Consider the following 11,990-nt stretch of genomic DNA (forward strand, 5'->3'; position numbering starts at 1 on the left):
AGGCATTTATTAATGTTAGCAGAACAATTTGAAAGAATTTCCAGGGTTTCTTGTGTGACTCCATTGGCCCAACAGCAGGCCAAGCCCCTCCACTCCCTGCACGACGCTGCTCCCACTGCTAAAGAGGCCCCTTGCCCTCAGCACGGAGTAATTACCTTGGAGATCTCAAATCCATTTTTATTTGTTATTGTTAATCTGAAGATTTTCTGCCTATTTTCCCCGGGTAATTCACCCAGCAGGAGCCTGGGCTCGGGAGTTTCCCTGCTCGCAGTGCAGGAGCGCGGTCCCAGTGACCCTCAGCGGGCAGGCTGCGGGGAGGGGACCACTTTCGCAGACCCTCTCTCCCCCCCGCCGCGGTCTCTGCACCTTCTTTCCCACGCCGAGATGCTCAGTGATGGATGCGGCTGCCTCTCGCTGCTCCCCAGGCAGCACGAGAAGCCTGCACAGACTGGGGTCCAGCTGGAGCACCACGCTGTGGGGAACCACGCTGAGATAGGAGCAGGCACGGTGGGACGCACTCCAGGCTTGCCTGCACAGCGGTGTGTGGGACCTGCAACCAGCTTGCTACGCCCCATCCCATCGTATGGACCATATGGTTGTCACCCAACCGCATGTAGACAAAGGAGCAGTCTCCTTGCGGGTGCTTTGGTGCACAAATAAGTAGACAAGTTTGCATTCCCTGCAACATGCCCGTGGAGCAGGTTGCTTGTGCGTCTTTGTAGGAAGAGGGCTAAGTTATTTCTTTTATTCCTTAGCCAAGCGCATAGGAGTCCGACGCATTAAGCCCACTGCAGTGGGCATTGCACAAATATAAAGGCATTGCGTGTCCAAGACCTCTTGCGTTAATTCATGGTACAGCACACGTCTGTGGAGATGAGTATCCACCTAGAAGCACAATGTCATGCTGTGCTCAGATATGGGGAGACCAATACTCTCCTGAAACCGAACCGTCCATGTCAGGGAAAGGCTACGGACCAACACCGAAGGGAAACTGCCGTATTGCAAGCGACAGCTTCCCCGTCCAACCCCTTGCAGGTGATCTCACGGCTGCGTAACTCCTCCCGGGGCGATGCTCAGGAAGAGCCTGCCCTTGATGCCGGAGGGTGGGCAAGACCGCCACAAAGAACCCCTTTCAGCTGAAACGTTTCTCATAAAACGTGCCGGTTTGGGAGACCTCTCTCCTACAGCTGTGCAATTCTGTTTGATGTTATGGACTGTCTGCACGTATCAGTCTCAAACTGCGAGCTCCATTTTGTTTTCCTGAGCACCATTTTGTATTTCCCCTATTCTGTGCCTTGGCCTTGGCTCGGCGTATTGAGCCAAAACACCAGGAGGTGTCAGGGGAAATACTTGCACTGGTGGAAAAGCTGTCAAGCCTGATTGCCCGTTCAAATGGAAGCACCTAGGAGCAAGCAGGTCGCTTCCCCAGCGCCAGCTGGGCTCTTGAGACGGAGTCTCGCACAAGGCGGACCCGCTTGCTCCTTTATAAAGTTGCATCACGTAATCTTGCGTGAGTAGTGCACATTGCAATCTCATAGATGCAGATTATGCAGGCGTCAAAGACTAAGTGTATGTATGTGTATATGTTTAATTTATTTATATCTACGTCTTTATTTTTATGTCTATATATCTGTATCTATATCCGTATCCATAACCGTATCCGTACCCATATCTACCAAATTCTAAGCACCGCTCAGGATGAGTGAGGAAGACGAGGCAGGGATGCTAATCCAGAGGATGTTCATTTTGCCTGGGTCCATATGTCTCTTGCCATATATCTCTATCTCTATCTCTATCTCTATCTCTATCTCTATCTCTATCTACTATATCTACTATATCTATATCTATATCCATATCTATATCTATATCCATATCTATATCTACTATATCTACTATATAGATATCGATATCGATATCTATATCTATAAAAAGTGAGCGGTCAGAAACCCTTCCCAAAACTTGAGCTGGTGGCTGCGTCTCCTGCAGAGGTGTATAACATCCCTACAAACGGAGGTGACGGCACCATGGGGTCCCACATCCAGGCATCCTGGGCTCAGGAATGGTGCCGTGGGAGCCACGGCTGCCCAGCCCAGGGGAGGCTGTGGACTCCCCCAGCCCACCCTGGGGTGTGAGGTGGGGGATGTCCTGAGCCCCATCGTCTAGAAGAGCAGTGGGGGACAAAAGAGGGGTCTGAGCTCCCTCACTAATTGTTAACCCACTGCAGTCCTCACTCTAATTACTCCGCCATCTCCCTCCCAGGCAGGGGCTTTGTAGCTGAGGCGTGGGGAGGAAGGGTCAGTGGGAGCAGCCCTGTTCCCTTGGGCTTCAGCTCCTCTCCATCACAACTTCAAAGGCCTCCCAAGATTCACAGCAAGGCTCCCCCCCGTCCAACAACGCCTTTTGCATCGATAATTAAACTCTTATCAGCACGCTTAGGAGCTCCTGCTCCCTGCTACCCAAAGACCGGCAGGCTCAGTCCCCGCAGCCCCACACGGGTCTGCACACCCCGTGCTGGCCCCACAGCCCCAGCCCCACTCGGTGGGGGCACGACATGGGGAGGGTTATCCGCAGCCGGAAAAGAGAGTTGAGTATGGGAAAGGGGCAGGGAGAGGCTCCCTGAGAGGAGGGAACAAGGGCCAGCGGCATTCATTTCCTATAAGCCCAGGCAGGACTTTGAAGGGGCAGGTGGGGCCGGGGTGGGTCAGCTATTTGTGTCCCACCATTTAATCCAGGGGCGTGCTGAATAGCCAGCCGCAACCTTTCCAACTCGGGATGCAAAGCCGAGCAAGAAAGCTGTATCCTACTGGCCTCGGAGCATCACGAGGGGATGGGACGGGATGCTTCGCTTTCAGCTTCCCCCCTCTCCAGGGCAATATTTACCTTTAAAAAGAAAGAAAAAAAGTCATTTATTGACCAACACACGGGGCCAACCGTTGCGGCTTTGAGGTAAAAGCAGCAAGCCTGGAGGGCGGGTCAGCTCTCCCCCGTCAGGAGCTGTGCGCAGGGGATGCGCCCCACGGATGCGGGTTGGGGCCGCGGCAGTGGGGTGACGCACACCAGCGCTCTGCTGCGCTGCCGCCGTATCCAGGCAGGCTGTGCCCAGCAGCTGCTGGTCCTGGGGGCTGCGTGTACGAAGGGCACAGCGGGGATGGTGCTCGCATCGGCGCCCGCCGGCCTCAGCCGCCCATAAAGGAAATATCGGAAAGCGTTGCGGGTAAATACAAAAGATGTCACAAAATCCAGCAGGAATGCGGGATTTCCACATTTCTGGAACTGCCAAAATCAGGCTGAAGAAAAAATATAAGAATTAAAAAGCAACATTTTTCAAACAACTGCCATGAAAAAGCAGCGCTGCTTTTCAGATATGCCCGAATTCCCGTTTCAGGATTTTTTCTCAGACCTCTGGATTGTTGCCGTGAACTTTCTGTATTTAATTTTATATCGCTTTGTAATGCATCAGGAGTGGTAATACCTGTAAGGATCGGCCCAGAGGGTCACCCCTTTTCAGTATACCAGGAGCAGGAAATACTTTGAAGTAGGAAGAAAGATTGTTTGTTCAATCAGTGCTAACAAAAAGCCGTAGTTCGGGTTTTAGAAATAAAATGATCAACCTGATCCTTCCAGGCCCTGCATGATATCATGTAAGATAATGTGCAAGCGCAAGAGCATAACCTGTGGTAAGACTGAGATGTCGTGAAATAATGTAAAAAATGAAGAAAACAAAACAAAACAGCCCGAACAAGGTATTTCCAAAGCTAAAAACCTTGAAATTACAGGGCAGAAAAAAAACACCACACATCAAAAGCCGAACAACAAAAAAATGTTCCCTCTCAGAAATATAGATGAGAAAATACAGATGTAAAAGTGCTCGTGTTTCCTACTTTGTTTGAGACTCCTGATGCTCATGTGCGGTGGGACAGCCAGGGCGAATTGGACGCGCCGGTTTGGCGACCCGAATTAAAGCACGAACACTACCCACCGCCGGGCAGGGTGCCGCAGCACCGGTGTGCATCTGCACACCGTGGCACCCGCAGGCTTCCGTGCCAATGGTGCGTGGCCAGCTGGACATAAATAACCAACTGGACATGTTAAAAACACACGGGCTGCCCCAGGGCTCGAGGACAGGGTGTGCGGGGCCAGACCCCAGGCTCAGGAAAAGGTCGAGCACACGTTTCCATGTCCCCAGTCCAGGAGCTTGTGTCGGTGGGGAAGGAGCTGTTTTGGGCTCAAGGGGCGTCTGGGCTCGTTGTAATTCAGGGCAGAAGCCAGAGGAGGAGGTGGGAAGGCTCTGGGGATGGTGTGAGGGAGGGAAAGGTCAGGGAGGCAAGAAATTCCATGGAAACATCCGATGCGAGCAGGACTGCGGCAAGGCCGGGGAGGGGGCAGGAGCTGGGGAGCACCGAGGACAGCTGGAGGGTCCCTGCAGCCCCCGAGGAGGGCTCTGCTGACCTGGTGTCCCCAGACCTGGGTTTGGCCATCTAGGAGTCACGCCAGTCCTTTCCTTTGCAATGTCCCCAGCCTGAGGGACAGTGAGACGACACGGACCCATCCACCGGCAGAGAGGAGCTTGCACCGTGCACAGCCACCTCTTGGCATCTAAAGCCCTGTGTTCAACCCACACACCGTCAAAGGACAGATTCTTGCATCCCTGACCAGTGTCCCCAAACCCAGAAGCTCGAAGAACGGCACCCGGACCAGGACTTCCCTCTGACCACCAAGCTGCAGTCCCAGGCTCAGGCACGGGCTGAATATCTCATGCAATATCGTGGTATTCTTTAAAAATTATACAGGAGAGTTTTCTAACCACAAAATACGCCTCTTCTGCTTGCAGTAAGAGAAACCTGCGTGGTACAGACTCGGGGATATGGGAGCCGTCTCCAGAGGAGCTTGTGCCGGTGGCTCCTTTGGTGTTCTCTGTGCTGGTCCTTACGCCAGTCCTGACTCCCTCTTCTCTTTTCTCAGACACGTTGGGTTTAGCAAAACAGACAGGAATGTGTTTTCGGCATTAGCCGCTGAGGTTTCAGACTTCTGCTGCATTTTTTGGGAGTTGAAGCTTAGCCTAGGCAAGCCCCTAACACCACCCCAGGTCCTTAATCCCAGAACATCTCAGCGCTTCCAAATCCTATCTGAACACCGCATGCCCGCTCGGTCATCTCCCGCCTGCCTGGGATTTTGACGGTTTCTTACCCAAAATTGGGACTCCCTGGTATCACTCCCAGGCTCTTCCAATGCCAGCCACAACGGACTCGGCTGGAAACCAGAGCCCATGAGTCCATCAGCAGGACAAACCCCACAGCACTCTGAGAAAGACACCCTGCCCTTCCCACTGACTCCTGCATCCCAGGAGTCCTGGCGAAGGTTTGAATTTTATCCTCTCTGGAGGAGTCACCAGGAAAACGTGGATTTTCATAAATGTGCTTGCTTATAATCACCTGGATTGTCTGACGGGGCTTTGGATGGCAGTTTTTCAGGCTGTCGGATGATTTTTCCCTAATTTCTCCGAGAACGTCTTTTACTCTCACACCAGTTGGCCACCCTACACCATGCTTATCTGTTTGCACCCCAGTGACATTTTTAAAGCAAGTTAATTTCTTTTTAAAGGCAATTTCTTTGCCTTGTTAAAAATAGCCTCCTAAAACAGAACATTTTCACGGACAAAAATACCAGTACTAAAAACATTTGAAGGGACGGGCTGAATATCCCAAGCGACCAGTAATGAAATATGGTGGGTCCTTAAAAATTGCATGGGAGGATTTGCTAACACAGAAGGTATCGCACCGAAGGAAGGATCCAGTGACTTGTGCGCGCCCTTGATGCTGGGATGGAGCTGGCTCCATCCACCTGCAGCCAGCACTGTTGTCACTCATGTACGTGGTTAAAGCGTTTTAAATATGAGAAACCGGAGATGGAGAAGAAGACACCACAGGCACAACCACGACACTAGGGCTGGAGGTAAAAAAAAATAGGAGCGAGGGGGACCTGCAGAGCCCAATCTGCCTGTGCCCAGGAGGGGTGCAAGGCACCCAATTGCACTCGGCGTACTTTCACGGCAGAAAAATACGGGCTTTTTAATCTAGCAAGAAAAGCCTAACAAGAACAAATGGCTGAAAGGTGAAGCCAGGCAAATTTGTGTTAGAGAAAAGAGGGGTCCAATTTTTTTAAGGCTGAGGCTGGTGAGCCATTGGAACGAGTCATTAAAGGCAGGGATGGGTCTGCCTTTGCCGACGTCTTCAGATAAATGCTGAATACCTTTCTGGACGGTATCCTTGGCCAAACATGGTTCATTAGTCTTTATTGGCGTGGCTGGACCTGATTCATAAAGGAGTTATATACTTCGTGTGGTTATTTATGACCCTAAGCGCCGCACATCTACACGAGTAGGACATGGGGTTTTTTTTGCTCCTTTTGGAAGCAAAATGGGACTGCACGATCCCGCTGCTCACTTTTGAACTACCAGGGCCGAAGGGGTTAATCGCTTCTCTGTGACAGAGGAATAATTTTGAGTGTTGGTCATGCAAGCACGCTGGGGCTAGGAGAATGAACTATCAAAAACCATCAGGGGATGAATAGAGTTATCATATGAATGGATTTGCCCCCGGAGATAAAGGCAGCACCGAAGGCTGTCAGCGAGGCCAGCAGAGACGTACGAAACACGGGACCTGACCGAAACAAAGAGCAGAGGTGTCAGGACGCCCTGATGAAACCGGCGCTCCCCGGGGTCTTGCCCACCGGGACCCGCGTGCGCCGATCCCAGCGGGATGCGTGGGACGAGCCGCTCTCCCTCCCTCCCTGGCAGAGCGTCTTTTGGGGCTGGGATTCGTTGTTTTGGCTTGTTTTGTTTTGGTTTTTTTCTTTCTTTTGGGAAAAATATTTTTCTAAGTATTCCTCAGCAATCGAAAAAATAGGGAATTCCTTCGCCCCTGTAGTAATTCATGGGGTTTTCAGTTGTACTTAAATTTGGACTCATCAGATCTATTTCCACCGTCACCAAAATGGGTCCCCATTTATTTTCACTGTAAATAAACCCATCGTGATTTCAGGAAACAAGGATTCAAGGAGAAGGAAAAAAAGCTCACGGAGTAGGTACATTTTGTGTGCAGTTGTGTTATTTTTCGGAAAATTTTGGGGTTTGATTTTTCAGAGGTTTTATAAGCTACTAATACAAGAAGGATGGAAATTAATATGAGACCAGAAACATATCCTCACGAGCCTACCCAAAATCGTGCAAGTATTTGCTTTATATCAGCGTTTTGGGAGCAATCAAAAAATTACACACTCCAAAATTTTTTTTTTTTTCTGCAAAGGTAGCCCAAATCAGTTCCTTGTTTTAAACTAATATTTCTCCATCCCCCCTTCACCAAAACTCCGTGTACCTAAAGCCTCTTGTTTCCTGTTCTTACGGAGCAGCACGCCATCCTCACAGCCTTTTTACAACCGAAAAAGCTATTTCCTCTCCCTTTCAGAGCTTTCCTTCTCCTGCAGCCCCGACTTCAGCATCGCTGCGGAAGGGGTAGAAAAGTAGCGCTGAACAGACGCGCAGACGAGTTTTTACCTCTTTTTCTGTTTGAGCAGAGGGGCAATTAATGAGATTACAATCGAGAGATTAGCAGGGGGAGGTTACCACAAACCCTTCCTCTGGCCCCCGTTTCGGCAGCGCAGCAAGCTGCTGGCTTTTCCCAAGGACCCCGCTGCTCTCCCGCGCCCCATCCCTCTCGCGGGGAGGAACAAAATGTCTCCATCACCAAGCCCATGGTGCGGGGAAAAGGCGAGCATCCCTGTGTCATCGGCCCTGCGTCCTCCCCGGTGTGCTTCCCGTACATCACCCTCTCCCCGTCACCGGCTGTTTCCCTCAGCCGTCCCTACGTGCCCTGAAATGCTGGGGGAGATGTCCCCCATCCCCATTCCCTGCCGCGCCATGTTCCCCACCAAGGTACCACCCAAGCTCACCCGCAGGCCATGGGGTCTGTGTTGTGACGGGCAGGAGGGTCGCCCACCTCGCGGATGGAGGGCAGAGCCGAGCACCACCTGGGAAGACGCAGACCACAGCGGCAGCATCCGAAGTGCCATTTTCTGGCAGAAAATACGACTTTGTCACCCCCCACCCAGGCCCCAAGTGTGGTAATTTCTGCTCATCTGATTTTCTTTCAATGCAACAAAAATAATTCATGTTTTATTATTTAACTTCTATTTGTGGTGTCATATAAAATATCTGTTTTAATATTTTTGCCTATGCAACTCGGTGTGTAATAATGTAAATCATAGAATCATAGAATCATAGGGTTGGAAGGGAACTCTAGAGATCATCTAGTCCACCCCCCCTGCCAGAGGGTTTTTTTCCTATTTTTTTAGTCTATCACTATCACTAATATTTTAGTCTATCACACTATCTCCGTATTATTGAAAATAACTTTTCTGTCTCCCTGCTCTAAAGCAATTTAACAATTCCAGACAAAATTTTTTCGGTGCTCCAAATGAAAATTTTTCCCACCCTGCAAATTTTCACCCACCTAGAAAATATTTTGAGTTTTGGCTTTCAATGCATTTTGCAATGGCTGCCGCACTGAAATGTGGGGATTTCCCACAGAACGGCGATTCCCTTTTCCTCCCATTTCCAGGGCACCCACTGCATGCAAGACTGAAAGGAATAAAAATTATAAGCTCAAAACTTCCTGGAACAAATTTTTCAGGAAAGAGAAAGGCACTGGGAGCTCTTGGAAGGGGAAGAAAATCAGACTGAAGCTTGTATTCAGTTTAATACATGTCTTTATATACCGATTGCCTCCCGATACGCACACACAGAGTGTGGCGCACACCGGCCTTAAATTTGCTTTGCAGCTGGAATTTTCTACCCCGCAGCTCTCAAACGAGCACTGGGTTTGCTGGGGAGCGTGGCCGGAGATGCACGGCAAGAAGCAGAGCGTGGCTGCAGCAGCCGGCAGAGGTCACGGTCGGCGGCAGCGGGGCACCTTTGTGCACCATGGCTACACCCTCACACCGTGCCCGCACGTGCCACGCGCTGTGGAAACGGGGGTAGCAAAGCCCAGCACAACCGGAGCGCAGGAGACTCCAGGGCCGGGCTGTGTTTTGCAGGATCTCTCCACATCTCCAGTCCCATCCCCATGCCAGGGCGCTCAACGACCGGCGCCGCAACCGCCCCGGCAGCGACGCTGCCACCAGCCCGTCCCAGCAGCCCTGGATGCCGGGCGCCGGCGGGATCCTGCAACCACATCCCCAGGTCCACCACCCACACTGCGGGGCCCGGCTGGCACCCAGCTGCCCCATGCCGCAGCAGTCCCCCAGCACCCACTGAGGTACGAGCATCCCTGGGGGCGGCGGACGGAGCACCGCCAGCTTTCTGCGGGTTCCCACACTTTGTCTGATGCCACCCAGCACCTTCTGCCCAGTCTAACCCAGACCTAGCCCGCTTGGTCTTCCCCAGAGTCCGGCTCATCTCCAGCCCCACGCAACCCCCTGGCAAAGGCTCTTATTGAAACTAACTTTCCTTTCCAAAAGATCTTGCGGGAAACACAGGTCTTTCCCAGCCAGGGACAGGCAGACAGCAGTCCAGGGCCTGGCTGTCCATACGGAGTCCATAAAACCTACCCCAGCAGCCAGCAATCTCCTCTGCAGGGGAAAGCAGAGGGGTCCCAGCCTCGCCTGTCCATGCCCAGAGTTAGCCGAGTTCAGGCTGGGCTTTGCGGGGCTGCAACGCCGAGAGCCCGGGGCAGCGCGGGCAGCGCCATGCACTGCGCTCTGCCCGGGGCACGGGACACGGAGCAGCTGGTGCACTGTGGAGCGGACGGCGAGCAAGGGCTGGGGGTGTCGGGGTGCCGGGGTCCCACCCTGCACCCACTGAACCCACCCCCAGCAGCGAGAGCCCAATGCATCCCCCAGCAAGGGAAGGAAAGCTGGTGGGGAGAAGAGCAGGGGGAGTGCTGGGAAGTGGACAGCTGGCAGAAACCAGGGCTAGGACCAGCAAATAGCTGGAAAAGGTAATACAGGTGAGGAAGACAGGCTGGGTGGGAGTGGAGGTGCGGGTGGGTGTTGGAAGATGGCAGTAGGCACAAGGACCTGGCCCAGCAGGGTGCTGCAAAGTGCACGAGGCATTGCGGTGCCAGCCCATGGGCCTTGGCATGCCGGAAGGATGGCAGGGATGCAGGGGCAGGAGAAGGGAGGGATGCCACTCGCCAGCAGGTAGGGACATCGGCACCGGGGCTCGCTGCAGACGGCTGTGCTGTGCTGGCCGCGGCTCTCAGGCATAGCAGAAGGGAGGAAGGATGCTGCCGCCGGTGCCAAGGACACGCTCGGGAGCGGGAACGGCAGATCTCCGGGTGATGAAGATCAGCAGACCTGGGAAGCAGCCGTGCCACCGCTGCCAGCGGGGACGGAGGCAGGCGAGCGGGTGGATGGCAGGCAGTGGGAGCAGCGCTGCCGAAGCCGAGGGGGGCCTGGGACGCCCGAGTAGGGTTGCACTGCCGACAAGGGCTGGGGATGAGTGCCGCCGGCAGCAGGGTAGAGTGGCCGGCTGGAGGGAGCAGGCCTGAGGTGGCTGACACCGAGATGCAGCCCTTCTCTCCACTTCAGAAGTTTCCAGCCCTTTCCCTCATGATAAGTTTCCCACCTGAGTGCCCCTCCAGCTCCCCGCATCCTCTGCACGCCTTCCCGTGCCCACCTACTCGCTCCATCGCAGCCCACACCACCCGGCCGGAGAGCACAGCCCCGCACTGCCGCCAGCCCCGGGGATGGGGATCACCACGGCTGAGCCGGTGCCTGTGTCCCTGTCCCCTCTGCAGCCACCCTGCGTGCTGCAGCAGAGCCCTTGCAGGGAGGCCGGGCAGAGCTGGCAGGCATTGCTGCAGAAATCGAGTCCTCCTGCCCAGCTCCGAAGTTTAGCCTCTGGTGCAAAAGCTCCAGGATCAGCAAACTCAGGCAGGCAGGAACCTGGAGCTGCGCTCTGCCGGGAGCAGGGAGAAGCTAAGCCCAGCAGAGCAAGGAAGCCCACGCGGACACATCCAAACAGCCACAGCAATCCTGCGTGTCCCCCCGACACTGCCCTGTCGCTCCAGGGCCACCCCGGTTCCTACCTTCGCTGGTGGTGGCGGAGAGGCAGGCAGCCAAAGCGATGACGATGGAGAGTGAGGATGTCAGATCCCCCTGTGCCCATGCCATGGTCTGGCGGGGCCACCAGGCGTGGGACGGGGCCACCTCGGTCGTCCCAGCACCTCTGCGAGCGAGCGCCCAGAGCTACGGCGCTCAGCGGCTAATGCAAAGGCACTTTGCGCACATTGCTCGCATCCACACAGGCGAGCGGCTCGGCAGGGAGGGAGCAGCCTGCCTGTCACCGCTCACAAGCCAATGGGGTGGGTGGGCTCTGCAGCGAGCCCCCCTTCCCGCGCCACACGCGCAAGCTGTACCCAGCCCGAGCATCCGGACGGCGGGATCCTGCTCCCCCCTGCCACCCGTCCTCCCTCCCTTGGGATGCTCCAGCAGCCCCCCTTGCTGCTCGCGCGCCTCGTCCCTCTTCGCTGCTCTCGCCCGGCTGATGTGAGAGTCAAACTTGCAGCCTGAGCCGTGGTCTGGTGGGGGGGCTCCGTGCTCGGTCAGGGTCAGGTGTGAAGGGGATGGGGGTTGCCCTTCAGTCCCTGCGTGCACAGAGAGGAAAACCCCTTGCATGTGCTCCCCTTGCATGTGTGGGGCCGGGGAAAAGAGGCAGAATCCCCCCCACCCCCTGCCCCCAATGCTTTCCCACATCGTCCTGGGACAGACACCCTCCGCTCGCCCTTGAGCTGGGGCAGCAGGAGCAAGGGACAGCACAGCCAGGGCTCACAACCCCCAGCCTGCTTACAGCCACGCTGGCTGAGGCAAGGCCAGCTCCTTCAAAAGCAGAGTTTGGGAAGACGCAGCCGTCGTCCCAGGGTGGGCAAGGCCAGGCGCTGGGCAAGGGAGCCCAGCGACAGGGGGCTGGGCTGCCTCAGGAACACAGAGCATCC

The 11,990-nt window shown here is 54.6% G+C and overlaps 1 protein-coding gene across 1 annotated transcript in view; it reads right to left on the minus strand.

The window, feature by feature from the left end:
* The window catches only part of EPHA8 (EPH receptor A8), a 53,616-nt gene extending 42,301 nt beyond the window's left edge, over positions 1-11,315 (minus strand). The window contains exon 1 of the mRNA XM_074560394.1: positions 11,085-11,315. Coding sequence (XP_074416495.1) covers positions 11,085-11,169 — 85 coding nt within the window. The 5' untranslated portion in view covers positions 11,170-11,315. The remainder of the gene's footprint in view (positions 1-11,084) is intronic.
* Positions 11,316-11,990: the final 675 nt, after the last annotated feature.

Source organism: Larus michahellis, chromosome 16 (genome assembly GCF_964199755.1).
Source record: "Larus michahellis chromosome 16, bLarMic1.1, whole genome shotgun sequence".
Lineage (NCBI taxonomy): Eukaryota > Metazoa > Chordata > Aves > Charadriiformes > Laridae > Larus > Larus michahellis.